Here is a 27,347-nt window from a genome sequence, read left to right as displayed (position 1 = left end):
ACCCGAACCCGGTCCTGCCTTTCTTCGTTGAGGCCGACGCATCAGGTTTCATGATAGGTGTTATTCTCCCTCAATCCTGTCCACAAACCGGTGAGATACATCCTGTCGCCTATTACTCTAGGAAGCTGTCTCCATAAGAAAAGAATTAGACCATCACGGAGAGGGAACTATTCGCGATAAGAGACGCGTTTATCGAATAGAGACCATCTTTTGGGTGCTAGGCATCCTGTGATGGTTTTTTGGACCATAGGTGCCTTCTGGCATTTGAGTCCATGAAATGTCTTACTGCTCGATCGGCCCGCTGGCACCTGTTTTCTCTCAGTTTCAGTTTATCACTCACCGGCCTGCGCGGCTTCATGTCTCTGCAGACGCACTATCCCGGTTGCACGCCGACCACCAGTAAGGGTACAAAGAATCCCTTCCTATTCTTCCCAATCAGGTGGTCTGTGGTTGTTCGGTCCAGCCCACCTTGCGGTCCCTTATTGAGCAATGGGTTACATCGCAACCGCCTGAGGTCACAAGTCTCAATCTGGACGTCGTAAAGGGTTTGCCGTTCATCCAGGGACGGGTGTTTATACCACCCGGACAGGCACGTACCCACGCTCTACAGTGGGTGCATGACTATCATTGCAGCTCATACTGCGCTTGATTCCTTGAGACGATGGGCTTGGTGGCCGTCCATGTCTCAGGACGGAGCAGACTACATCATCTCTTGCTCTGTTTGTGCTCAATGCAAGTCCTCCAGGACTAAACCTATGGGTCTACTCCAACCTCTACCTCCCTATAAACCGTTGCAGATGGTCTCGATGGACTTTATAGTGGAACTGCCAAGGGTTAAGGGGTTGATACCATCCTGGTGGTGGTGGACTAGTTCACCAAATATGCAGTGTTTGTTCCTTGCTCAGGTCTCCCGTCAGCTCCCGCTTTGGCCGAATTCTTTCCTGTGCACATCTTCAGACGATTTGGCCTACCTTCTATCATTATCACCTCCCGGTTCTGGAGGGCTCTAACCTCTTCTCTCCTTATTGATGATCGATTCTCATCGTCATACCACCCACAAACGGATGGTCAAACCGAACGTGTTAACTTTACCTTGGAGCAATACTTGCAGTATTTGTGTCTTCAGTATCAACAAACCTGGCTGTCTGCTCTGCCGCAGGCTGAATTTGCATACAATAATTCACTGCACACAGCTACGACAGTTTCGCCTTTCTACGCTCTCTACGGCCATCATCTGCGCTCCCTCCCATTGGACTTCGTCTTGCCCAGTGACAATCCTGCTGCCCTTACTTGTGTGCGAGACATGGACCAATTGCATCGGGACATGCATTCGCATTTGCTGCGTGCCCAGATGAGGGCTAAGCGGTACGGCAATGTTCTCCGTTCACCGGCCCCGGTCTATCGTGCTGGTATGTCAGTGTGGTTGTCATCCCACCACTTACGCATTCCTGTTAAGAGGTAATTATTGCCTCGTTTTGTGGGTCCTTATGAAATCGAATCTCTGGTCAATCCCGTGATCGTTTTCTTGTCCTTACCTGCCTCCTGGCGAGTTCACCCAGTCTTCCATCACGTCGCTCTGGTGAAACCGTGCCCGCCTGCCACTCGGCTGCCCATGCGTCCTGCCCCTGTTTTGGTGGACGGCGAGGAGGAGTTTGAGGTGTCTAGGATTTTGGACGTTAAGATGTCCCGTGGTTCACCGTTCTATATGGTTGACTGGAAGAGGCATGGTCCTGAGGATCGTACCTGGGAGCCTCTCGCTCATATACGTTCCCCGGCTCTCCTGTGTTCATTCCACATTTCCAGGAGGTTGCCCTGGACTTTGGGGGCGGATGCTGTTACACCTCTGTCTCTGCACTCCTCTGGTACTGTATGCTTCTTCTGCACCTCCCGAATGGGTGATCAGTTCCATTTTTCTTGGCATCTGGCTGCTCCCATTTGGTGCCACTGCAGGTTGCCTAGGAGACGTTTCCGAGCTTTGAACATGGCAGCATAGAACAATGAAACAGGATGTCAGTCAATAGAAACAGGATGTCAGTCACATGTTCAATCAGCTGATCAGATGCTGTGCAGGCACACAGACTCTGCCCTTCGTACTCAGCACAAAAGGGAGCCATTCCATCACAGCGCTGCTTCTAATTGCAGCGTTACCCAGAACATTGTTATTGTCTATGAATTTGATCTCGGACTTCCATTTTTGACCTTCCTCTTGCTTACTCTTTGGTACCCTGTAGACCGATAGTTGCCGAACCGGAATCGTCCTATGGACTTCTTTGCCTCCTGATTTGGTGCTGTTACCAAACAGTGTTTTTGCGCGTCTCCCGCTATGTGCCTGCTCTCAACCTTCCCCTTGAGCCGTCCGCTGCTGACCCGGCTGCACGCCTGCTCATTCTGTCTCCACGAGCGGCCCGTCTCGGATCAAGACACTCCGCCACCCAAGCAGTGTTCCGCTGGAGTTCTTCTTTCTCTTTTGGTGAACAACTTGTGTATCCAGTTACTGGCAGCTCTTCATTTCTAGTAAGACAAGCACTGAGATACTACTTGCCTGACTTATAGCATCTTACCCTTGCCTGAAGCCTCCTCTTCTACAACATTCAACCATAAGGAACTGTGATTGTGTGAAGCGCATCTCTGGACGCTTTGCTGATACGGTGCACCAACCCGAATCTAGTGCGGCCCACGTTCCGCCCGGGAGTTTCCCTATACTAACCATCTCGTTTGTTATTTTTTCTTGTCGTTGTTTGATTGACTTCAGGAACCTTAGACTTCAGGAACCTTAGCCTTAACAACACACTACAGGGGTAAGCCTTCCCTCTCCTTCCTTCTCACACTCCATAGCAAACAGCAGTAGGGTTCAGAGTGTGATAACACTTATTTGGGTTTTCCCACAGGCACATCCACCATAGGCCTAAAGCCCACAGTGACAGATATTACCAATAGTTGTGATCATTTGTTTTCTCCGTTTTCTCTCGACTGGTGTTAATTTGTGTGTTTTTTCCTTACAGCTTTGGTGTGGCAGTGTGGGTGGTCCCCCTCTCTTTTGTGTGATCAACACCTCTGCTTGTCTTCTTATTTGACCAACAGAGGGGTGTATTGCAAAGAAGAGCTCACTCAGGTTGAGGAGGCTGAGTCCAGGATATACCTTACTTGGAAGAAGGCTATTCAGAATTTTGGCTGGCGAGTACAAGTTCAGAAGGACATCTGTCATTCTGGTTACCCACTTCGAGGTCTTTTAATCAACGCCATGGCCTGATCAGTGGTGGTGAGTAACAACTGGACCCTGTAATTGATCTTGGGAACCCTTGTTGGATGTGCATGCCCTGGATCTTGATCGCTGGTATCATCGCTCACAACCCTGAAAACCAGGGCTTGCGGCATTAGGAAGGGGGCATGCTGTCATGGAAGCAAGGCCGTACTGGTCCTTATGGAAACATTGGAGGTATGCATTTTCTGTGAACGTTCGCCCCAACATAGATGGACGCCAGAGAACCCACATCGCCGTTCCCAAGATGACAACTCGACGTATTCAGATCAATGATGTCATAAAAGATTGCGCTGCTGCTCCTCAATACTCTGCGGATTAGGATCAGCATTCTTAATGAGAAGTAGAGGCAGCAGTAGAGGCAGTTTTCCTGAAGGAAATTTGAATTGTTATGAATTGCTGTGAAGGAGAAGCTGGAGCTGGACCAGCACACCAGTGTGCTAACGTGCTTAAAAACCTTCTGGCCTCAAGCACCAGCATAGCGGCAGAAGTAGAGGCAGTTTTTGCAGTGAGGGGGGCGGGGAGCTCTCGACTCTTCTGATATGACCTGGAATCAGTCAGCTCCAAACGCAACATTGTATCAGCGGAGTGTCAATTACTGTGATCTGATGGGGAGGTCCTTGGCCTCTCAGATCCTGGCTGGTGTTAACCCATCTCGACAGCAACATTGTATCAGCAGTGAGTTAATTGCTGTGTACTGTGATGCAGTGGGAGGCGCTTTGCTTTAATTTAGTCTGCTCCATTTGCCTCGCCCGCTTTTTCCTTTCATACTTGTGGGAGCGGTCACACGGTATCGCTGGAAAGTGCTGAGTGCCTTTGGTGTGGGATCCGCGAGAGACGCAAGGGAACAGAAGGACTTTTACCTGAAGTCACGCGGAATATAGTACTCATCGGAGGGGCCATTATTGTCCATTTTGATTGTGAGCTGCCACAGTAGGCCGTGGTGCCAAAGTGCTATTGAGACACTCCAAAAACCTCTCCAGCCGAATCAAGATTATATCCGCTGCTGACTGAGGTGGAGTGAAGGTGAATTGGGCTGCGCCTGCCTGTCGCATTCCAGGACCTACCAACTGGGCAACAAGTGGCGAGTGCTGGAGAATCCAACTTTTGTTTGCTAGTCCATAATATCCATTGCTACTTCTACAGTGTGCGCATTGGTAATTCATGCCAGGGAAATTAAGTTATAATCTGAGGGGAAAGCAGAAATTGGCTAAGAAAGATCAAATGGCTCCCGCAAAGTAGGAAAAAAGTTACAACACAGCCCCAGTTGCACCCCCACCTAAGTTACCCTCTCCTGACCCAACCAAAATTACTGAATACTTTAAGGCTCCAGTAATGGATGGAAGCAGGGAGGTAATGACTGTGATTATACATGATCCTCAATTTCCAACAAACACGCCTTACTGAGTTTATGCCTGTCCCTCCAAGCTAAGGTACAGCAGCTTCCTATATACAATGGCCCAAAGGAACCAGATTGCCTGGCTGTGGACAAAAGTAATACAAGAGAAGAAATTGATCCATCATCCTCTAATCAAAGCTTGTCTGGTTCACCACGACAAACTGGCCTCATCGACGATCCGCCCAGTGTAACAACACTACATAGGATGCTACTTGATGACCAAGATGATCCGCAGAAATCAACTATTATTGGTGTGAATGAAGGTATTAGCCTACATAATGAGGCTACAAACTTTGCACTACAAATTCTGCTAAAACTGTGCAAGTTTATATCTAATGAGGTCCAGCAGATGGTGGCACAGCAGAAAATCATTAGGTCTGTCACTGGCAATGTCGGGGAAAAGAGAATATTCTATAGCCCTCCATCTCCAGTACCTCCAGTTCCTTCATCACTGGCAGAGCAGGTGCCGAGGAATATCGAAACCATTGTGTCCATGACAGTAGAGATACCTGGTGCCTTAGGGGAAGGGGTGAGGTCAATGCACCCTTATGTGACTCTATTCTATTCAGAAGAGAAAGACGGAAGATCAAAGATTGCTAAAAGGAAACAAGGTAAGACTTGTAACCCAAAGCCTGCGCCAGATAACTCGGACACCATGGTATCTCTGGAAATCACAAACAAAGGCGTGGCAATGCCAAATAAAGCCAGCAAGAAAGCAGCCAGGAATCTGCATTGTTTATAAAACAAGCCAGGTAATCTAATCTCCTGGTTATTAAATTGTGATGCCAAAAAAAAGGTCTGATAAGCTAAATCTGGACCAGAAAGACTGTAAAAAAAACAGGCAACACGTCTATTCAATCGATAGAGTCAGAGAAGGACTTAACAAATATGTCAGACTCTGATCTGAGCGCCATTGCTGTAATAGAGGCTAGGAGTAACATGGCTGAGATTGCTACAACAGTGCCAAACAAGGACTGAGTGAGCACCATGGGGAGGCTTCCACCTACCTCCTTCATTATCTCAAGGTTGTTTGACGATGGTAACCACATCATAAATAGGAGCTCTCTCTTGGAGTTTTTGGTCACTTGACATTGTTGAGTGTGCTGCAGAGGAGCGGCTTCGACTTTGTAGAGCAAATGGAAGGTTAAAGCTCTGATGTAACCAGGGTTCACTGTGTAGACTTGGAAATTGCAGCTATGGTCTTTAGAAATGCAGCATCACTGCTAAAATGGGGGTTTGAAATTGAACAAACATCAAGCCCAAATAGAAGGCAACTTGCTGCTGTGATTAAACCAGAGTCACATTCTCAGGTACAGGCTGAAACCCGGAGCAAATCCGTTCAGCTTAAACTTAAGCCCCAGTGGTCAGAGGGACAGGGAAACCCAATGCTAAATCTAATGTCCTTACTCCAAGTCCCTAATCAACATACCTAAATGTGGGCTCTTAATTAGTTAATGGAACACTCAGGGCCATGCCCACTTATTTTTTCTAAAGCGCTTGTTCCATCTTCTCCTGAAATCTGATATAATATTACTGCAGGAGACTTGATTGATGGGAGAGGCGATATTTGACGGCTATACCAGTTTTAAAAATCCAGCTAGAAGAAGGGCCAAAGGTCAACACTTTGGTGGCTTGGTGAATGTGATGGGTCAGAAATGGGAGGCAGACCACCCTGAAAGGTTCTCTCAAAAAATGCCATTTATTCGTTTAGCAAGGTTGGATAAACACCTCTCTATCCCTACCCTAACAAGGATTTCCGTGCCTAAAGTAACTAAAGGAAACACTCTAATAAAAAATATATGACCCTCACACTTATATATACAACAAATGAATAAGGACATGCATGGCAATTCAAAACAATACTGATTGTAACCACAGTCTCTTAGAGTCTGGGGAATTCCCCTTCCCCAGCTTTCTGCTTTACAGTTCAAGAAAATAAAATAAAGAGATCCTTGTCTGCAACAGAGTTCAAACACAGTTCTTTGCAAGTTAGAATTGCTCAACAAAAACTTCCAATATTCTGATGTTTCAACCAAGTAAACAGAAAGGCTCTTCTTCCTTATATAATTTAGCTTCTTCAGATAAAGAAAAATTTTGCAGTTCATCAATAGCAACAACAATTGTCTTGATCAAGATGACAGTAATTGTCTTGGCCAAGATAATTTGCCACAACTGATACATTTAAAGAAACACAACATCTTGGCAGCTTTACACAGCTCCTTTATGCAGTAGCATAAGCACAAAGAAAAATGTCTCTGTCAAGACAACTTTGGAGCACTTCACCTTCCGCCTGGTTTACTCCCATGCCAGGCCTAATACTTCCAAAGATTGGCCATCCAGGTATACTCCCATGCCCAAACAGCGTTTCACCACAACAAGTGCTTTTAAGGTCAACTGACAAGAGGTTCACAACAGCTCTGCAGTATTCAACAAATTGCAGCTTCAAAACGTTTAACACTTTCTTAGGGAAAGCTAGGTTCTGTAAAGAAGGCATGGTATCAAAGTAAGACAGACACAAGTGATCACAATTCAAGGGTGTTTATTAAACTGTAAAATGGGTGAGATAAATGTCTAATCTAAACCTAAATCTAAGATGGGAGCAAGCTACAACCATCAAATAATAATAATACCGTCCTGGTGGAGTCTAGTCAAAATAAACAAGGCATATACTAAGAAAACCTATTGCCATCCCTTACCGCTATGCTACATAATAGTGAAGGATAAGATTCACAAGAAAAGAAAGAAGTGTTCACAAAATGATAAGTCAGGATGTTATGGCTGGGGTCTCCCTTCCCCACGGTTATTAGCACGGTACAAGGCAGTACAAGATGGGACTCTTGGGCACAAGCACACTCCTGGGCTTCTTTGGCATGCGCTTACAGTTTCTTATCTCTATATCCAGGCCTTCTGTGCCCGAGTCTCTTCTCATACTCTTGCTTCAGAGGGCCTAATATGCCAAAAACAACAAAACAAAAGTTCCTTCGGTTAATCTTCACGTAGGGTGATTACCCTTCACCCTTGGATCCCCCTCAGCCGGGCTTTGAGCCGTCTCTCAGTTGTCAGCATCCCTCAGTCGTGCTCAGACCAACCACTCACTGTGGACATCCCCTCAGTCGGGTTCATATTGTCATCAAAATGTAGTTCACTTAGCTCCTTCAAAGAGTGGGATTCACTTCCCTATGCTTTTCTCTTGACATCCCTCTGTCGGGTTCACTACCGCCTTTCAATCATCTTTTCATTTGTAATATTCAAAAGTCTTAATGTCTTTTTAAACAATCGCACAATGTTCACGTTAGGTCCCCCTCATCCGAGCTCAGACCTCCCAAAGCATTTGCCAATTTTAAACAGACTTCCGAAGGGTGATCACGTTTCGCCGTTTCACTGTGTTGGCCTATGGAAAGTCCAGATTTACAAAATGACAGTTCACACAGCGTTCCCCTCATCCGGGCGCCAACGCCTGTTTGACAATTCCCTCAGTCGGATTCACAACTTCACAATTGTCAAAACCTTCCACACTGTGTCAAGGACTTTCCATTGAACAAGGGGTTTGGCTTGACCCTTGTATGATCACATTGACACCTCACATCGGCCTTCCCTATGGCCTCTTGGTATTTGTAGTGTTAATACCTTTTCAGCTCCACATTCTTTCTTCAGGAGAGGGGTACCAGCTAGAGACCTTCAAAGGAGAGCCCACGTGGCACCGGTCCACTATCTCTGGTACCAAGTTTGTTCATAACAAAAGACCTCTGTCTATTAATCTTCTTAATGTTGCCACTGCAACCTTGAGTCTAACACGGTCTGGTCTCCTTTCAGGTTCTTCCGATTCACCGGCTTTGCTGAACTCGTTGGCGTTTCACTTGCCGCTGAAGTCAAGGCATGATGGCAACAACGTCTCCCGGCCCTGGCTACCAGAGTGAGAGGGTTCCATGTACTGCTGACAACAGTCACACCATCGCCAGCTGTGATTCCCGGTTTTATGTTTTCTTTGTCGGAAGCTTCGTGGGTATGGGTTGAAAAGGGCAAGGGCAACTCCCTCCTTGATGTCCTTTCAGGTCTCGCCTCCTTTCTCCTCCATTTGAACTGCCATCCTGGAATAACTGTTTCCTCGTGCATTCTGCCTTGCTCAGAGTGTGCTTTTGTGCTCTGCCTTTTATCCCTTTGGGGAAAGGGAAGGGAAGTCAGGTGTGTGTAATTCTCTGCAATTGCTTGGCTCTGCCTGACCCTTGTGTTGGGACATGACAGGTATACAGCTCTAGTGTTAGTCTGTCGTCTTTCGTGGTAATCGGTCCATGAGAAAGTGTTTGTGTCAAGAAAGGGGGTTGGGGGGTTGAGCTTTTAGATATCCTACGGGTTAGGATGGAGAAAAGGTGGCATAAGCAAGGGGGTACTGCGTCTCATCCTTCAGTGTCACACTTCCACTCCCCAAAGACCCCTCACTCAGGTGATCCTCCCTCACTGGTCCACCCCCAGGAACTGGATCCAATAGCGATGGCCGTGTCCTGGCCACCTGGATGACAGATCCTTGGGGACTAGTGAGTGAGACACCTTCAGGTTTCACACAGTTCACATTTGTACTCTTCGAAATGCTCCTCTCCTTCTGAACATCTTTTCCAAGAGGGCTGCCTCTTTTTGTCACTCTTGTTCCCACACCACATTGGTAACCAAACATTTACACGCATAGGGTCTTTCTTTGCCGCTCTCTTGGCTTCGGCAATGTGAGTCTACACCAATATTTACCCTATGTTGTATAAAACATGAGCAACAGGTTTCCTCACTTATCAATCTTTCATTTGCCTCCTTATGTTGTTGGAGACATTGGTTAATGTGTTTCTGTCTTGACTTCAGTAGCTTTTGGCTTGGGTAATACTTGTAAGTATTACCTTTCAACAATATTATCCCATTGAGTGTTTGTGTATTTCATAGTCTCCCACATCTAAAGTTATAGTCAATTGGCTTTGGTGTACAGTACTTTCGCTGCTGCTCAATGGTTCGGTATTCAAAATTGGTTTAGGGACCGCTTTCATTCACACACGCATGTTGCGTTCGCTGCTTTCCAATCGTTCGGCTTTCAAAATTAACGTCAACGTTATTTACACTTGTACACGAGTGCTGCTCTTCAATTGAATGCCTGTTGGGGATACACAAACAGGTAAGGAGTGCTCAAGGGTCACTATCATAATGTGAGCTCACCGGGTAAGCCCCGTCTCTCCTATCCCTTCACCACTCACAGGACTTCTTCTCCTTCTGTGGCTCCTGGTGACCCTGGCACTCTGCGTCTTGGAGTCCGCCTTCGCCCAGGCCACCTGCAACAGGAGCCTGTGTTGCTCCGAAGACCCTGTCGTGCACGCCAGCCACCAGAGACAGCCTCGAGGCCCACAGGTGCACACCAGCCACCTGAGACAGCCTCCTGGGAACAAAAGCTTCCCTTGCCTTCGCTTCCTGCTGCGCAGCCTCTGCACTTCAAGATTTGAGCGTCCCAGACCCTCTCAGACCCGGCAGCGGTGTTCCGCTCTACTTCTATCTCTCCCAGCTTCTGGTTGGGCTGCAAGCAAGTACCATTCTACTTCTGCTGTTTGTGTTTTCTGCTTCTCTTGCTTTCAAGCTTTCTCCATGGACTGTACCCTGAGAGGGCTTTTAAAGCCTCTCAGTCTCCCTCAGGTGTAGGTCATTTAGTTTAATGATCTGAACACTCCTGCAACATTGTAACTGTTCATCCATCTTCCTCATCCCAGTACTTTCAGAATTATGAGACGCGAGGTCCATAATGTTAAAGTCAGTTTGAGTTTTACTTTCAAGCCCAAGTCTGTTCTTTACAATATTATTAAAAGGAATATCACACGGGATAATTACCTAGCCTGATTGAAAAGAAGAAGGCAGTTCTTTTTGGCTGATGTTATTCACAGAATTCCTTTCCTCTATACCCTTGGGATAATAGACTTTAAAAGTCTCTGGGATTTTGGGGGCATGTTTATTACTTCCAAGACCCAGGAGTTGATTGTATTCACCCCCATTTCTATGTATATCTTGTGGAACTAAAGAATCCTTTTTACAACAAGCCATTACATACTTTGGCATTAAGGAGACATCCTCCCTAGAGCAAGACAAATACTGTGCTTCATCCCACTGAGTTCTCTGTCCCCTGGGCCTTTTCTCCTCCCAGGTGATCCTCCTGCAGACCACCCCCTTAGCCAAGATCAGGATCAGGAAGCGTCTGCATTTCCCTGGCTTCCAGGGAGGAAACTTTAGACAGGGCTTTAGTGAGGGATCCAAAGAATTCATCACATGACACTTTGTCCAAACTCCCTTACATCGAGAGAAATAACTGTAACCCTCAGCAACCCCAATGCATTGATAACTGAAGTGCCACTAAGTAATGTAAATCGCTTATTAGTGGTACATATATATATGATCCACCAGGTTGGAGCTTCACCAAAATCTTGCAGCCGTCTATAAATGAGTCCTTAATATCGATCCTAACAATATCAGACGATGCTGAAATTCTGGTTGAGGGTGACTTCAACTCTCCATGTATAGATTGTATTATGACAGACAAGGGAGCATGACCTATGAAGATAGTTGGTAAAAGACAGACAAAGCTGATTGGGTCAGCGTGTCTTTGGTTAGAGTTTCTCCACGATCTTTGTTTACAGATGATTAACGGCTGTGCCCCACGTCATGTACCCTCTGCCAAAACCTGGAGAAATGTCAATGCTAACTCCACGATTGTCTATCTATATGCAAGTGTATCACTTTGTACAAGAGTGGGCATGAGGGCCATAATGTTAAATTATTACAGTGATCATTAAATTGTATGTATACGTTTGGATCATAGTGGGGCCATTGTGCGTGATCAGGATAGGGTAGGGGATGTGGTTGTGAACAAAGGTTTGAACTGAATTGGCCCCCTATGATAAAATATTAGTCCATGCAAAGCGCCAACGAAGCAATAAGGAAGATGAAAAATAAATATATAGTAGACAGATATGGTCTATATTTAATAACCAAGATAAATCTCAACAGGTTAATGGCAATTTGCATTGCCGCCAACATCTGGGTGTTCCATCTAGGTGATACATTTAGAGCTAAATCGCATTCCCTTCCGACCCATCGCGGCCCATTGAATCTTGAGTTTGATAAAGAAGATCTACTTGTAATTATCAAGAAACGTAAGCAATCTAGAGCACGAGGGTCTGATGGTGTCGCAAATATGGTTATTAGAGCTAATCATGACCTATGGGTGGATATTCTACTAACCTTCTTTGAGCAGATTGTTAGCTCAAGCCATATTTCCAGGTCCTGGAAACAGTTTCATTTTATTCCAGTATTTAAGTTCGGGAACATTGACGACCGTGCATATTATTGGAGTGACCGGCTGTGAAAGGGGTGTCCCTCTTGGGGTGAGTACAAGGGGACTGGAGAGTCCTTCTGGAGGAGGGACACTGGGTAAGCTGGGACATCTGCGGGACCTGTCAAATGGAAACAGCTCCGCCGGCTCCGAAGACGCCTCACCCCATTCTACATGGACTGCAAGTCAAGGTTGGGACAGTTTGAAAATCTGCGACGGCAGAAGCGTAAACACTGGCTACACTGATGAGCATGGCAGAAGGAGGAGAGAACTTGATTTCAACGAAACGGGACACCTCACTGTTAGAGGGAATAAGGGGGATGAGGGCAGATATTGGAGGTAAATTGGACAAGATGAACACTAGGATCGACAAAATGGATGAGAGATTGCAGGACGTAGAGAATAACCAATCACCCTTGGACACATTAGAAACTCAAATGGACATGCGAATGGCTGAGTTGGAGACTAGGGAGTCAGAAATTACCTTAAAGATGGACGATTGAAGAATAGAGAAAGAAGGAACAACCTAAAAGTATTTGGAATACCGTAGAAAGAAGGCAAAACAGAAAGAGACCTAAGGGGGGGCTATACATGGAGTGGCAAAAGATGATTCCATTGATGAGCCAAAAATTGACAGAGTGCACAGGGTGGCGGGGTGGGGGGGGACGGGACAAGTATGGATCCGAGATCAGTCCTCGTCCGTTTTCACACTACCCGGACAAGCTGAAGATATTGGAAAAGGCGAAGGTGACAGGAACGGTAATGCAAGGCAACGCTAAAATCACGGTCTTCCAAGATTCGTCCACCCCGACTCTGGCTAAGAGACGCTTATGATCCCTTCTAACAAAGTGGCTGAATGAGAAGGGTGCACGATATAGCTGGGGTTTTCCTTTCCCCATCTCCTTCGAGGTGGAGGGCCACAGTTACTGGTCACCGAAGACGACATTAACAGATCTGCAGGAGAACTGATGGGAGGAGATGGATCAGCCTCAGGGTCTGGAGGGAAGGATGATGAGGATAGGCAGTGGCGCAAAAAGGGTCCCAACAGACGACGGGTCCTGGGCGTGAGGAAATTCAGGAAATTGAATACCTCTCCTGATGCCGGTACATGAAAGCTTTATGCTGGTGTCATCACTGAGGAGCGGATAACATACTCAGTTATATCTCCTTACGTAGGATAGGTTTCTGTTGTAACGATTGGTGTGAAAGGATTTGACCTTAGGCTGGATTTGACCTTAGGCTTTGAGGGGGATTGCATTGTGAGTTGACGAAGGGCTAGGGTCGAGGGATACTATGAGGTTTTTTTTAGGGGGGGAATTGAAGGGGGCTCTGCAATTTGAGGATAATGTGGAGGCAATGCAGTTGTTCGGGTCCTATTGGCGGTCCGATGTTCGAACAGTGATGATAACTGGAGGGATCTGGGGTGGGAACAGCGGGGTGGGTGTAGGGCGCAGTGGGGGTTTACAGGGTCCTGGTGAAGGGGTAATTTTGTCTAAACATGGTATGACCCGAATGGAAATTCCTCGGTATCCAAAGGGAAGTGCGCTGTGGGTCGAAGTCTCAAATGGGGGATGGCAGACCTGATGAAGGGGGTGAAAGAGGATCGATTGCGGGTCTGTACACTAAATGTGAAGGGGCTCAATTCCCCGGCCAAAAGATGCCTGGTGGCCAGAGAGTTCCACGAGTTGGAGATAGATGTACTTTTTTTTTACAGGAAACCAAGTTTATCCATGGGGAAGAAAGAAAGATTCCCTGTGGTCTCTTGGGGCACAAATACTGGGGATCAGGGGACTCTATAAAAGGAGGGGTGGGCATCTTAGTCGATAAGCAGCTCCGCATGGAGGTTCTGAAGGTCTGGTCCGGAGCCGGAGGAAGGGCCTTGTTGCCTTCCGGTCTGATAAGGGGGATACGGTTCACGTTTGCGACAGTGCATGCCTCCAATCAGGGGCAGATGAAATCCTTCAAGTTAACGCTGGCAAAGGTGTTAAGTGAGGGAGCGGGATACCTTATTATGGGAGAGGACTTTAATATGTGGGTGGATTTCGTCCTGGATAAGCGAACCACGGGATCCAGCAAACAAGAAACCCCTGTGGTGGGAGGTAATATTCACACAGACTGCGGGATGTATGGCGCTTTTTCCATCCTCGAGAGAGGGGTTTGACCATCTATTCTCCACCTCACAGGACCTTCAAATGGTTACTAGTCTTTCCATCAAAGTTTTTCCATCGAGGGTTCATTCCATCAAATCTTTTTCATTGAAAGATGTTCCATCAAATTGCCATAAATAAAGTGAAAAGTGTTTATGCATCGAAACTCTTTAATCAAATAGGGTTTCGTTATATAAACACTTTACATTTTTTGCATGGATATTCAATGAAACATGCATACCGTTATAACATTATAGGGAGCTGTCCAGTGCTGAAATCTATTCAATACAGTTGCAATGTATTCCAGCACTGGATAGCTCCCTCTAACTTGCGCAGTGTGCACTTTTATTTTATTTTTTAATGGGGGGTCCCCCGTAATAAAATAAAATAAAGTTCTCCAGTCGTATAGAAAATAAAATGAAAGTGCACACTACACAAGTCAGAGGGAGCTGTCCAGTGCTGAAATCTACATTGTATTTCAGCACTGGACAGCTCCCTCTAACTTGTGGTGTTTCTTTTTTATAGGGGTGGTCCCCCCCACCCAACCCCCAGAGGTCCCCCTCCAAACCCACTCCCAACCCCCATTTTCAAAATGTAACCCTTTCCTCGACCCATTGAATTTCCAATCCAAACATCCATACATCTATTTTAAGGGTATGTTTGAGTTGGAAATCCAATGAAAAATCATTCAATGAATATGCTTTTCGACGGAAAAGCATTTAAATGAATGGATTTCGATGGATAATGATTTGGTGGAAATTATTTTCGATGGAAAGACTGCATACCCTTACAACATATCAACTATCTTTGTATTTCAAGGGATCTGTGGGAAGTGGGACAAGGATTGGAGATCCACCTGATCAGTTGGTCGGACCATGACTTGGTTTCACTGGATCCGATGTGGCTGGGACAGAGTCCCCGGAGTTCTAGTTGGAGATGAAACAAATCTCTCTGGAAGGATCAGTGTTCAGGGAGGTGTTTGAGAAGGCGATTAAGGAATTGTTTCCTATAAATAACACAGAGGAGGTGGCCCGTAGTACGGTATGGCATACCACCAAGGCAACTTGGAGGGGCTTACTGATTAGGGAGGGCGCCCAGAAAAAGAGGCTGCAAACACTCCTGGAAAATAAATTACCGTTGGAGATTGGGGTTTTGGAAAGAAGGATACAGGGATCAGAAGAAGGGGTAGAAGAATGGATAGAAGACGTGAGGGGGAAAATAGAAGAATTGAGGCTGGTGGAGAAAGGTAAGGTAATAACTAACCTCCAGTTTTTAAAACAAAAATACTACGAGAAAGGGGACAAGGCGGACGCATTGTTGGTGGCACGGCTGAGGGGACAGCAGGCGGGCAGATGTGTCTCAGAAGTACAGGGTGAGAGCAACGTATCATAAGTAGCATCAGAGGGAATCCTGGAGACCTTTGCCTCCTTCTATGAAGATGTATATGAGGGAGAGGGGCAACTGGATGTGGAGGGAATTGAAAGCTACCGTGGGCAGATTTGTCTACCAACATTGTCCTAGGAGGAGGCGAGTGGAATGGATGAGCCCATTACGGGGAAGGAAATTCTGAGTGCAATTTGGCAATTGCAGCTTGGCAAAGTTCCGGGAAAAGATGGATTCACTTTGGAAATTTTATAAATCATTTGCGAGTGCTCTGATTGAACTATTCAATTACATATTGGAGAACAGCAGGGCTCCTGGGTCGTATGTCCGGGCTATTATCTCAGTAATACCTAAAGAAGGTAGAGACTCCCGAATTTGTGGCTCATACCGCCAGATCTCACTCCTCAACATCGATGCAAAGATATTCATCAGAGTCCTAAATTCGTGGTTGGAAGTATATATGCCACGCCTGGTCCACCCGGCCCAGGTTGGATTTATAAAGGGGCATCATGGAGCGGACCATATGGGGAGGTCCCTGCACCTGATTAACAATGTCCTGGATAGGGGAGGAGACCCCACTCTCCTTTCAGTGGATGCAGAGAAGGCATTTGACAGAGTTGAGTGGGGCTTTCTCGAGGAAGTCCTTCGCAAGTATAGAGTGGGCGGCAAATTCCTACAGGGAATCATGGCTGTATATTCATCTCCAAAGGCCTGTGTGGCAGTGAATCGGGGCTTCTCACGTTGGTTCGATATAGGGAGGGGGCGAGACAGGGTTGTCCCCTTTCACCAATTTTATTTGCCCTCTCTTTGGAACTTACAGCCCAGAAGTTGAGGGACGAGCAGCGAGTGGGGGGGGATAGCGGTGGGCGGGGTGGAATATAAACTGGGATTAGTTGCGGACGACATGATGTCGCACATACGCAACCCATTAACATCAGTACCAGTGGCGGATTGAACAATTTGGGAGGTTATCAGGGTTTAAAATCAATAGAAGCAAGTACATCCTATTCCCTTTGAACCCAACGGATGACGATGATGTGGGACAATTTGCAGCTCTGGGGATGAGGATCAGTCTATGTACATTGCATTATTTGGGAATTAATGCCACAAGAAAAATGCAAAATTTTTACGAGGCGAATCTTCCTCCTTTAATGTCGAAATTGTTTAAGAGTTTGGAGAAATGAAGTAAATTAACTGTCTCCTGGCTCAGACGCCTTAATGCCATAAAGATGGTCTTCCTCCCCAAGATTTTCTACTTGTTCCAAATGCTACCAGTTCAGATTCCTGAAGCTTTTTTTGGGAAGTGAAGGAGTGCCTCCTGCGTTTCTTGTGGCAGGGGAAAAAGGCCAGAGTGAGTTACGGGGTGCTTGTGCCCCTGATGGACAGAGGGGGTGTAGGCTTTTGAACCTGCCTTTATATTATAAAGCCGCGCAACTTAAGAGTTTTGATCCCCCATTTGAGGAAGCAGAGGGACCCTCAGTGGATAGAATTGGACAACTTTTCCTTTAGGCCTGCTACTGTGAGAGAATGGCTTTGCGTGCCAAGAGGGAGGCTTCTACAAAGGATCACAGAACACCCTATTCTAGGGGTCATTTGGAGCCTATGGCGTCAAGGTCCAGGGATGAAGCGAGTAACAACATGGCCCTTCTCACTTAGCCATCTGTGGGTACTGGGTGTGAGGGATGCCATTCCAAGCCTGGAACAGGTTCAAAGCTGGTCTGAGGCATGTTGGGAGAGGGTCAGCCAACTCTGGAAAGATGGGCAGTTTATCTCCATAGTTGAATTAGAGGAGGCACTGGGAATAGGTAAATTGTCAGTGTTCTTGTATTTACAGTTGAAGGGGGCGATTACCGCTGAGGGAGGGAATACAGAGGGACCTCACCCCGACAAAGAGAATCCTAGACACCTGAGTGGAAATGAAGGAGTTGATTTCCTCCCTATATGGGGCATTTGTGGAGACGGGGAAGGGAGATACGGAAAACATACGGAAACAATGCAAAGGGACTGTAACGCTTACCTGATTCCCACGGAGGCGCTGACCCAAACTGGACTGCTACAGTTGCTTCTATGACTATGATGAGGCGTAGAACTCGGAAGACGCTCTGGGCAGGACCTCCGAATATTGACTGTCTGGCTTGTAAGGTGAGTTTTCTGCAGGTGGAAGAAAAAGGGGTAATTACAAGCTGGTTGGATAAGTTCTCCCACCAATCTTCTGCTATTCCCACTTCTTGGTTCTCGACTGGTCTCCACGAACTCTCACCTTTGGTTTAGTAAAGCCGAGCTCTCCATCCTGTTTCTGGTGCAGGGGCGTGTGGAATCCAGTTACGTCACTGGATGATTTCAGTGTTTAGGCTCAGTGTCCTTTTGTGGCTTGTAATAGTCCTTCAGGTGCCGAGGAGCTGTTGGCGACACCACCACTGCTGTGCAAGAAGAGGCTCGTGAGTATAGAAGATCTGAGGCCGCTTCTGAAGGAGCACCCTTTTATAATGTCCTTTTCTGTCTTTCAGGTGCCGAGATGCTGTGGGTGATGCCGCCGCTGTTGCACGTGCGGTGGTACGTAAGTATAACTGAATTGTGGCCGTTTCCAAATGGGCGCCTCTGATAATGTCTTTTCCTTCCTTTCAGGTGCCGAAATGCTGCCGAAGCGAAGGCCGCAGTGAAATCCGGTGTGATCACGGATGGATAAGGTAAGCGAGCGCAGCTGCGAGCGTGTTGCCCGTTTTCTAACCTTATGTCTTTATTTGCAGGTTGTCGGAGACTGGACTCTTGTGGCTGAATTCTGGTGAGTAGATTTTCCTGTGCCTTTTCTTCATCCACAGGTTGCTGCTCGAGAAGCTGAGGGTGTGTCTGGACCTGGAATGCAGGAGCCGACTCGGTGAGCGTCCTGCTGCTGTTGCAGAATAACGCGAAGCACGTGAATTCTATCGGGCGTGGTTTAAATAGTGGAGAAGTGCTTTGGTGCGTATTCTTCCTCCAGCCTCACCCAGGTAAGAAAAGAGTTCCAGTGTCAGAGGATTAGCATCAGCCCCACCCAGGTAAGAAAAGAGTTCCTGTAACAGAGGATTGGTTCCTCCCAGCCAGTGGCTGGGACTTCACCCAGCTTGGATTGTTCTAGGTGAGTATGCAGCATGGTCTGCCACAGGTAAGTCCACCCAATCACTACTGCACACTTTAAGAATATGAGCCCGGCGCCCATGGCGCCGGGACTGTGGTTCCTTATGAGCCTGGCGCCAGAGGCGCCAGGACATGGTCCAAAGGGCCCCTGTAGGGGTCTGCTGGAACCGGGGGTGTGGATGATGAGTCTGCTTCCGGGGACGCTGGGCCAGTCTTGGCTCCTCGGGAGTAGCGCTCATGACAGGGACCTGGGTTTGGTGGCTGACGTTCCACCAGAGGCATTGCCAGGAGGGGGCAGAGGGGGCTATAGCCCCGGGTCTTTTGGTTGTAGCCCTGGATAGAAGCTCAGGGGCTACAACCAAAAGGCTGTAGCTTGCCCCGAGTCCCGCCAGTCCTGACATTAGCTTAGCCCCTGATCTTTTCTAGACCTAGCAAAACCCCAGCGTCCCACTATGGCATACATTATGCTGCTGGGCCTTCAAGGTGTCGATTGCGTGTCAATATAAGCTCCACACGATTAAGTTACTACACCAGTGGCAGTATGACCCTGTCCGACTTTCAAAAATGTACCCGTGGCAAGCCCACTATATTTGCATGAGTGTTGGACATGGGCAGACTACTGGCACATATTGTGGGGCTGTGCGAGAGTGCAATTTTTATGGTATGAATTGTTAGGTTGGATTAAGGAACTAGATGGGGTTCCGCAGGATAAAGCTCCAATGCTGGTAATATTTGGGTTGGAGGGGACTATAACAGTCTTCCACATCTGGTGCATTGCCGGTTATTGGCGGGCAGGGCTTTTTGACAATGCATTGGAAGAGGGCCCTGCTCCCTGGAAAGAGGGAATGGATTAATGCTGTTAAGAATATGCATGTAATGGAAGGAGTGACGGCCATTCATGGAGGGGTTGGGAGCTTTGAAACGGAATGGGGTGAATTCCAGGAAAGGTACATGACTTCGGAAATGTAATCGGCGGGCCTACCTGTTAATTGAGGAATGTGCATTGGATACGATGGAGGTTCCCCTCAGTGTTTAACGAGATTAGGAGACCGATGGAGTGGTTGGGGGGGCGTTAACAGGGATCTCAAGATTGCGTTATAGGCCGAGATGGACTAATCTTGTTTTTTTCTGGCATTATCGGAGTTGAAAAGAGGAATACATCTACACCAGGGGAGACTGGGGGACTGGGAAGGTGGGGATAGTGATGAGTATTATGTTTATTGGCCTGCGTTTAAGTCTTCCTTTTTTATTTAAGTGTGTATTGTATTTTGGCCTGGTTGTGTGCTGTAATGTTGAAAACTCAATAAAATTAAACTGTAAAAAAGAAAAAGAAAGTTCAGTTATGGGACTGGGCCCAGAATCATGACTATGTAAGGAGGCTGTCATACGCACCTTTGCAAAGCTATATTTTCCCTGTCTTAAAGCACAGAAGTACATGTATCAGTTCCCTTGCTCATCACTGAGGCGTTTTTTCATGCTCATGAGATTAAACAAGTTACCGGTTATGGCTGTTAAGGGAGCCAAGCTACGTATACCGAGGAAGTTGAGATGGTGCTGCTTATGTAGAGATACTGATTAAATCAAATCACTGAGGCATGTGCTAACATCATGTAGCAGCATGACAAAACACTACATGAGACACTACATGCATTTAGCAGAAGGCCTATTAGAGGTGCAGAGTGAATTGTTCTGGGTTAATAGCACAGTTGGATGCAGTTTATCACGATCTGTTGTATTAATTAGAGTCTGGCAAGCCTTTGAGCAAGAGCTTGTTAAGCTCCCAAAGAATGTATAGAGTCCTTTTTTTAACAATGAATTTATCACTTAACGATGTTTAATAAGCTTATATGTGTGTAACGTCATTGCAGTAGCTATTGTCAATATCCGCTGCAAGAGTCTACTTTTAACATATGCTAATAAAAGGCATTTATTTGAAGGTTATTTAAAAATGTGATTTGTAAATATAATGTGATTTCTCTTTTCTATTTTGTTCTTATCTGTGATCTTTTGATATGTGAATGGTTCTAAATGAACTGGAGCACAATACAAAATAAGTTTTTAAAAAAAGAAGTAGCCCGGCGATCTCTGTGTCGCAAAGCTCAGGTGAACTGTATCCTGTCCTGACACTCCTCTCTCCAGTTCCTAGCTCCTCCTTGTGCTTTTCCTTGTTCATTCTCCCTGTGTTGTCCTGGACATGCTTTCTCAGTCTTCTGGGATTGCCTTGCCTCCGTCCTGGTAGCCTTTCCACCTGGGATTACCTGTCTCTGGCATCTGTTTCCATGTTACACCGAGTTCTCAGACTTCTCATCACTCTGGCTCCAGATTTCCTCTGCATTTCGCCTTCTGACTTTCTACACTCATCCAGGAGGGTGTTTTCCCCTCATGAAGGGTTTTTACCCTGGCAGTAGACGTGACACCCATAAACCTTCCCGTTGTTTTTCACGGTGGGCAAAACGGGGCACAGGATATTGTCACATAACACCACTAAGTATCGTACATCTCATCAGGTATGTGGAAGTGTGTGTGTTGATAGTATTGACAGAGCCTCAAATAGGCAGTGGAATCAGCCTTTAGTGAAGTTTCAAAGAAGTGTACAAGGACACACAGAAAGAGGCAAAGTAAAAGAGAAGGTTCTTCAGGCTGAAGAAACAAGACCCAGAGAGGCCTAGATAGGGAAAGAGTGGACAGCGAAAAGACCTTATAATGGCCTCTTGTCTTCCTCTGTCTTTGACCTTAGTTTATGGCCAGCTCCAGCGTGACATCAACTACAGAATCAACTATGAGGCTCCTCAGGCTGAGGCAACCTTCCCATTATCCCATAGCTGCAAATGAACATTGCTAAAGAGGCTACAAACAAAAGAGACTTTTTTATATGTGCTTACACAGCAAGATCGTGAGAGACTTTACATTGTTTTTAATTGTTTATGACCAAACAAGAACTAAAGATAAGTTACTTTGGACTTTTTTCGGTCCTTCCTGAGTGACAGATTTATGGTTTGGGGTATGCCTATACGGACTATGATTGAGTTACTTCATGGATAATTTTTGCTACGAACAGAATTGCTATTATTGGTCCATGTACCCTTATAAAGACCTATTGGGAACCATAGCCTATTGCTGGCTCATGCCTGATCCTTGAATACTTTGTGACAATAAGCTGTTTATCAAGTTCTAAGGATGAGCACAATATGCTACGACTAATCCAAGGAGTTTATCACCTCTCCCCAATGGTGAACCACCCCCTTTGGGACTAGTGAGGTGAGTTCCCTATGCTTCACAATCCCCTAGGGGACAGGGTACGCACAATACCTCCAGCGGTGACTCACACTTAGGGCATAGAGAAACCCCCGAGTGGAACCTAGGACAACATCCCTCCCCCAGAGACCTAATTGGGGTATGCAGGATCAAAGGTGTGTGAGAACCCTTAAACAATGGCTGGCTCAACTTCATTCCATCCTCCTCAGGGAATACAGCAGAACAGTCGAACAAACCAGCCTCCTGGAGGAATGTCAGAAGAGTACCCAATCAGGAAGGAGTATCTGCACAGCAAGCAGAGTTTAATTGCGCCACAGCACACATTGGGGGCAGAGAGACACTTGGAGATACAGGGCCTGATCATGAGTTGGGCAGTATCCGGGCTGGGATATCGCACAACTTTATTAGCGTTAGCGCCCACCCGTCCGGTGGTATTACCACCGGGTCACATGTTGGGCGCTAACTGTTAGACCCAATGGGGAGATTTTTATGCGCAATTACCATGCAGTAATACTGCCAGCGGTAACTGTGTTGAAAAAGTGGCATATTTCCGGTAAACACGCCAGATTCGAGATTGAGTGGACCCTTGAATGCGGTGATATCAGCGTTACCACTGCAGTTAAGGGTTACTGGCCAACTCGTGATCAGGCCAACAGAATGCCAGACGTGGCGTCACGGACAGAGGTGTGCACATGGCGTCTTGTATGAAATCCACACTGGGGGAGTGCAAAACGGCCTGGCAGGCGAGCATCTGGAGCTATGGGGTGTGGAAGTCTGAGCGAGAATGGAGTCTTCAGAGGTCCGAGTCAAAGCCCGGGGGTGGAGCAGCCTACAAGCCCCTGCAACGAGCAAGCAGGAAGCAGGAGGTTACCACACAGTCCAGTTGAGGGGTTGCACAAATGTCTCTGCAGCAAGACAAGGGGCAGTTGGCCAACCAATAGAGCACTTCCCGACACGTAAAAAAGTGCGCAGTGGTTAATGAGGAATGGGAGGCAGGCAGCAAGGCCAGGGAAAGAAGCCCCCTTGTGGGGAAGAAACAGAGCAGCCCCAGAGTGGGGAGGGAAACCGAAAGAAGCCCTAGTGTGGGGAAGAAACAGAGAAGCCGCAAACTCGGGAGAGAAACTGAAGGAAGGCCAGGTGAGGGTAACAAACAGAGAAGCCCCAGATTGACTAGAGTGAGACAGGCATTGTATCAAGAGATGTTACAGACAACAAGAGTAACATTTTCTTAAAACCTTTATTGAAAGTTTTGGGTTGGTTTAACACCTATCTTGCCCTATAACTAAGGTGGGGTTTTCCCTACCTAAATAAACTAAAGAAGTCAAAACCAAAAAAAACGATGTCAAAACCTATTTTTGCCCTCATGTCTAATACTAAACACAGTTCTTAGTTAACTAAACAGTGTCCAAAAAAAATATGGAGCTACCTCTGGCTCCATTCCCCAAGTTCAGGATACAGTTCCAGTATATGTTTGTTTCAGCTAATTTGCCTGCCCATCGGATTCCCTTCCCCAAGTCCAAAAAACACTTGTTCTTAACGTACAATGTTCTGTTAATTTCACAAAGTTCCACAAGAGCTCAGGGTTCCCTTCCTCAAGCGTAGTAATTAAATGGTTCACAATACTCAACATGAGCTCTGTCTTCCCTTCCCAAGCTCAAAAGCACTTCTCCTCAAGGTTCAATTGTCACACTGTTCAATAGGAGCTCAGGATTCCCGTCCCCAAGCGCAAAAACACTTATTTCTTAAAGGGCTGCATTCATGACTTCCTTTAAAAATTGTTACAGGTTGTTTGGGGCTCCCTGGTCTTGGAACAGTTGACAGACTGCACGGGCCACACACAACAGGTGGCACAACCAGTTGCCCTTGTAGTTTCTTAATTGGTTCCTTAACTGGGTTCTTACTTGGTTTCTTATTTGGCTTATTTCTTGCACAAGCTTTTTGTACAATATTCCCTGGAAGGTGACTTGCTTTCTTTGTCACCCTTTTCATATATTCAATTTTGTCGGCTCCCAGTAGTAAACTCCTTCTCCTTTGAAAAGGTTTTCCAGATCAAGCTTTTGCTCACACTTCACTGCTCCCCCGCTCATCTGCTGTTTTCTATCGAGTTATTGCTTGTAATACTTTCAATTCACATTCAATTGTTCAGAGACCTTCATACGTGTTTAATTTCCTTATATGCAACTACTCTGCTAGCTAGTTTCCAGACAGTCCATTGCTGGCATCACATTTGCGTATTCTCTCATTGTCCCTAGATCAGAGATGTTCGACAACGTGACGCCAGAATGCGACCACTCTGATGCAATGTATTTCAACAGCTTTCATCAGCAACTTTCATTCGCTCACGTACAGGGCTCCTTGCATTTCCTTGAACCTCACTGGTTGCGCTGCTGGATATCACAGCTTATCCGCTCACACGGCTTCTTACACTTGAGGTGAGGGTCCCACCTCCTGCCCCTCAGACACTCCCGGGTCGGCTTCCTTGCTCAGGAGAATGAGCACTGCTCTGCCACAATGAAGGGACCGACCCGCCACACAGTTCCCTTCTTCCGACCTCGCAGGCTCCCTGGAGACACGGCTCCCACTGCATGCTTTTGAATACTGCTTTACTGTGCAACATTTCAGCATCTCGCGCTTCGCTCTCCACAGGCTCATCAAAGACTGGACTTCCTGCTGCTCTCTCTTAACCGACCTCCTTCTGCTGTGTGCTCCACCTGTTATACACCTGTAGCCTGTCAAGGTTTTCAGGTGTGAGTCTTTGGCCTCGTTTGCCTGGCCATAATTAACACAATGAATGGGACATGCCTGACCTTAATTTCTGTATTCCTCCAAATCCCTCTGCTTCGTCCCAGTACTACAGTGGTGCTTTCTATGGGAAGTGTGCATGCCTCTTCGAGGCTTCTTCCTCTTCTCAGTACTTTGTGGGAACTCATGGGGTAGAATAGGACATGAGTGGAAATAGCTGAGGGAAGGGAGGATAAGTCAGTGTTAGGAAAGGGGGATACCATGTCTCGCCATAAGGCACTCTCCTCTTCTTCTTTGAGTCATTCATTTATGTTTAACCATTTTGATACCCTAATAAGCACCCCTATTGACCTTTATTTGTATAGAGTAGGGCTAAGTATGACAGATTTAGGGGAAGATTAAGCCTTTTGAATCAGAAGAGAGCACACAACTTTTGAAAATCACGTCTCCTTGTCCGTCATCTGATTCTGACCTACTACAATGCTAATAATAGGGTGTTGGAAGCAGTAGGTTTTCTGTAGTCTCTGCTCTGTACGGTACAGTTGTTACGAAAGAATAAAAAATCCAGAAATGTCATACTTTCCTTGCTTCTGTGTGTGGTAATCTGAAGGTTTTAGTTTTCGTCTTCAGAGGTCCAAATACAATGTTCCAGGATTGAATTAAGGTCTCCCCAAATCATACAAATGTGCTCTATATAGCTGAGCCATAGTATGATATTTCCACTGTAGTCAATTACATGGTTGTGCCAAGGATTGGTCCCCTCGAAATGGGACACAAAACAGTTGGCAAGGACTGGGCAAACGTAGCACCCATGATAGTCCTACTACTTTCGTGATAGAATTAATTGTTAAATAAATTGTCATTACTCTAAGCAAATGCAATACAAAAATACAGCCTACTTTTTTTTAAATGTTTCAGCAGTTTAAAAAGGTTTACTTTCATGTCAATAGTGTAACTTGTTCAGTGATGTAAAAATCAAGAATCACACCTGTGTACTGTATTCCAATTCAATGACGTATTCTGGCAGGACAAGTTCATGATCGAAAACGAACCATTCACACTGACGTAGACTGCAATCACAATTTCCAAGTTCCAAGGAGGCACATGTTTCTGAAATTAAAAGAAAATATGATCCTGTTTGCGTTGAAGATGAATGCCATAAGAAACTGAGTGCAATATTTAATGTAGAACGCACCTCTTCCCCTGTCCACTTAACTATATTTAACCATCCCCGAACACCATCAGCTAGATTTGTTGCTACCGGCCTCACACTACCTTCTGTGGTAATCCCAATGTTCTATTACATTTATGTTACTAGCAGGGATGCACAGGTGTACAAGAAGAGGCTACAAGAGTCAATGGCCATCCAAAGTTAACATACAGAACTCTCAAAATCCGCAAATCGACTCCACGTTATAGTTAGCTCTGATTCCCTGCAAAAATACCTCGGTTTCTCTAAATAACGTAGCGAATGATAGCTCATAACTACAGCCCAGTTTAACAAATTCCCTTTGAGGACAGTAACAGCAACTTGGGCAGGGTCTACACTGGATAATATAACCTGTGAATTATGCGATGGGGGGGCCAGACGATCTTTTCCACTTCCTAGAATTTTGTTCAGCATATGACACTGTTCGTAAAAGCACACTAGTTTGTTTACTGTGTTTATCTTTAGGCAATGTGGACCCGCTATGTTCTTCATTTTGATGGCAGAATGACCACTAGTTTTCTGCACTTTGCATTTGTTTTCGAGAGCAGTGTAACGATCCTTCAGATGGCGCCACTTCTCCCCAGGAGAGAACCACTGTCCATGAGGCTACGGAGGTGAGGCTACTAACCATTAGTCTCCCTAGGGGTAATAAAACGCGGGAGGATCTCATCGAGAGAGACTGCTCTTCTGGGGATAACGATGCGATTGGGAAGCACAGCACCTTTAACCCCCCAACCCGGTAGGCTGACGATAGTACCTGAACCTTATCAGTTTAAACTCATGTCCAAAACCATGTGTTATTGTATCTGATCCGATGTCCGTGTGTTACTGAAGACTGAGAAAGGTAGGAACAGGAGAATAATACCATTAAGCAAGGAAATCACTGAACCTTACGCTGGGAGGGACCCGCTATATAAGGCCGTCAGAAACCAATGACTGTGAGAAGGAGAGAAAGAACAAAGAGGACGAAGGGGGATAACAAGTTGAGGCTGGAGAGACTGATTTGTGGATGAGAATCGAGGTCGATAGAGTGAGAAAGAAGGGGAAGGCGAGAATGGCTTGGCAATCGAGGCAAAGCATATCATAGAAGGGAGAACAGGACAGCACGAGAGAGGGGGCATGAAGGGTGTGGTTCAGGAGAACACATGAGGAAGCCCAGTAGGCCGCTGCAGTGTTGAGAGGAGTAGAAGAAGAGAATGGAGCACGTGTTCTTTACATTGACAAAACACCAAACATTATCAGAATTACACTTGGTGGCTGGCAGTTGAAAATAAAACCGCAACTAAGAATCAGTGGTTTTTCACCCTGTGAGACGAATTCCCTTGACGAGTGGAAAGCGTCACCTCAGAGGGCTGGCAGAGGGCCCAATAGAAAAAGAGAGTATACGCCGGTGGCATGACCGGTAGTGGATGGACCGTTAGGTCTGACAACTGTGCACAGACTGCAACCCCAGGCTTGCAACAGAGAAGTGACAGCGAGCCCGGGAAAACTAC

General features: G+C 46.4%; 1 protein-coding gene across 2 annotated transcripts in view; it reads right to left on the bottom strand.

Moving 5' to 3' along the window:
- The window catches only part of LRRC9 (leucine rich repeat containing 9), a 2,495,628-nt gene that overhangs the window by 1,400,763 nt on the left and 1,067,518 nt on the right, over nucleotides 1-27,347 (bottom strand). For both annotated transcript variants that reach the window (XM_069638901.1, XM_069638902.1), the window contains one exon: nucleotides 25,633-25,754. In XM_069638901.1, the coding sequence (XP_069495002.1) occupies nucleotides 25,633-25,754 (122 nt within the window). The remainder of the gene's footprint in view (nucleotides 1-25,632; nucleotides 25,755-27,347) is intronic.

Source organism: Ambystoma mexicanum, chromosome 14 (assembly GCF_040938575.1).
Source record: "Ambystoma mexicanum isolate Mex_15411 chromosome 14, UKY_AmexF1_1, whole genome shotgun sequence".
In the NCBI taxonomy this organism is placed as follows: domain Eukaryota; kingdom Metazoa; phylum Chordata; class Amphibia; order Caudata; family Ambystomatidae; genus Ambystoma; species Ambystoma mexicanum.
This window is presented reverse-complemented; position numbering and strand designations above follow the sequence as displayed.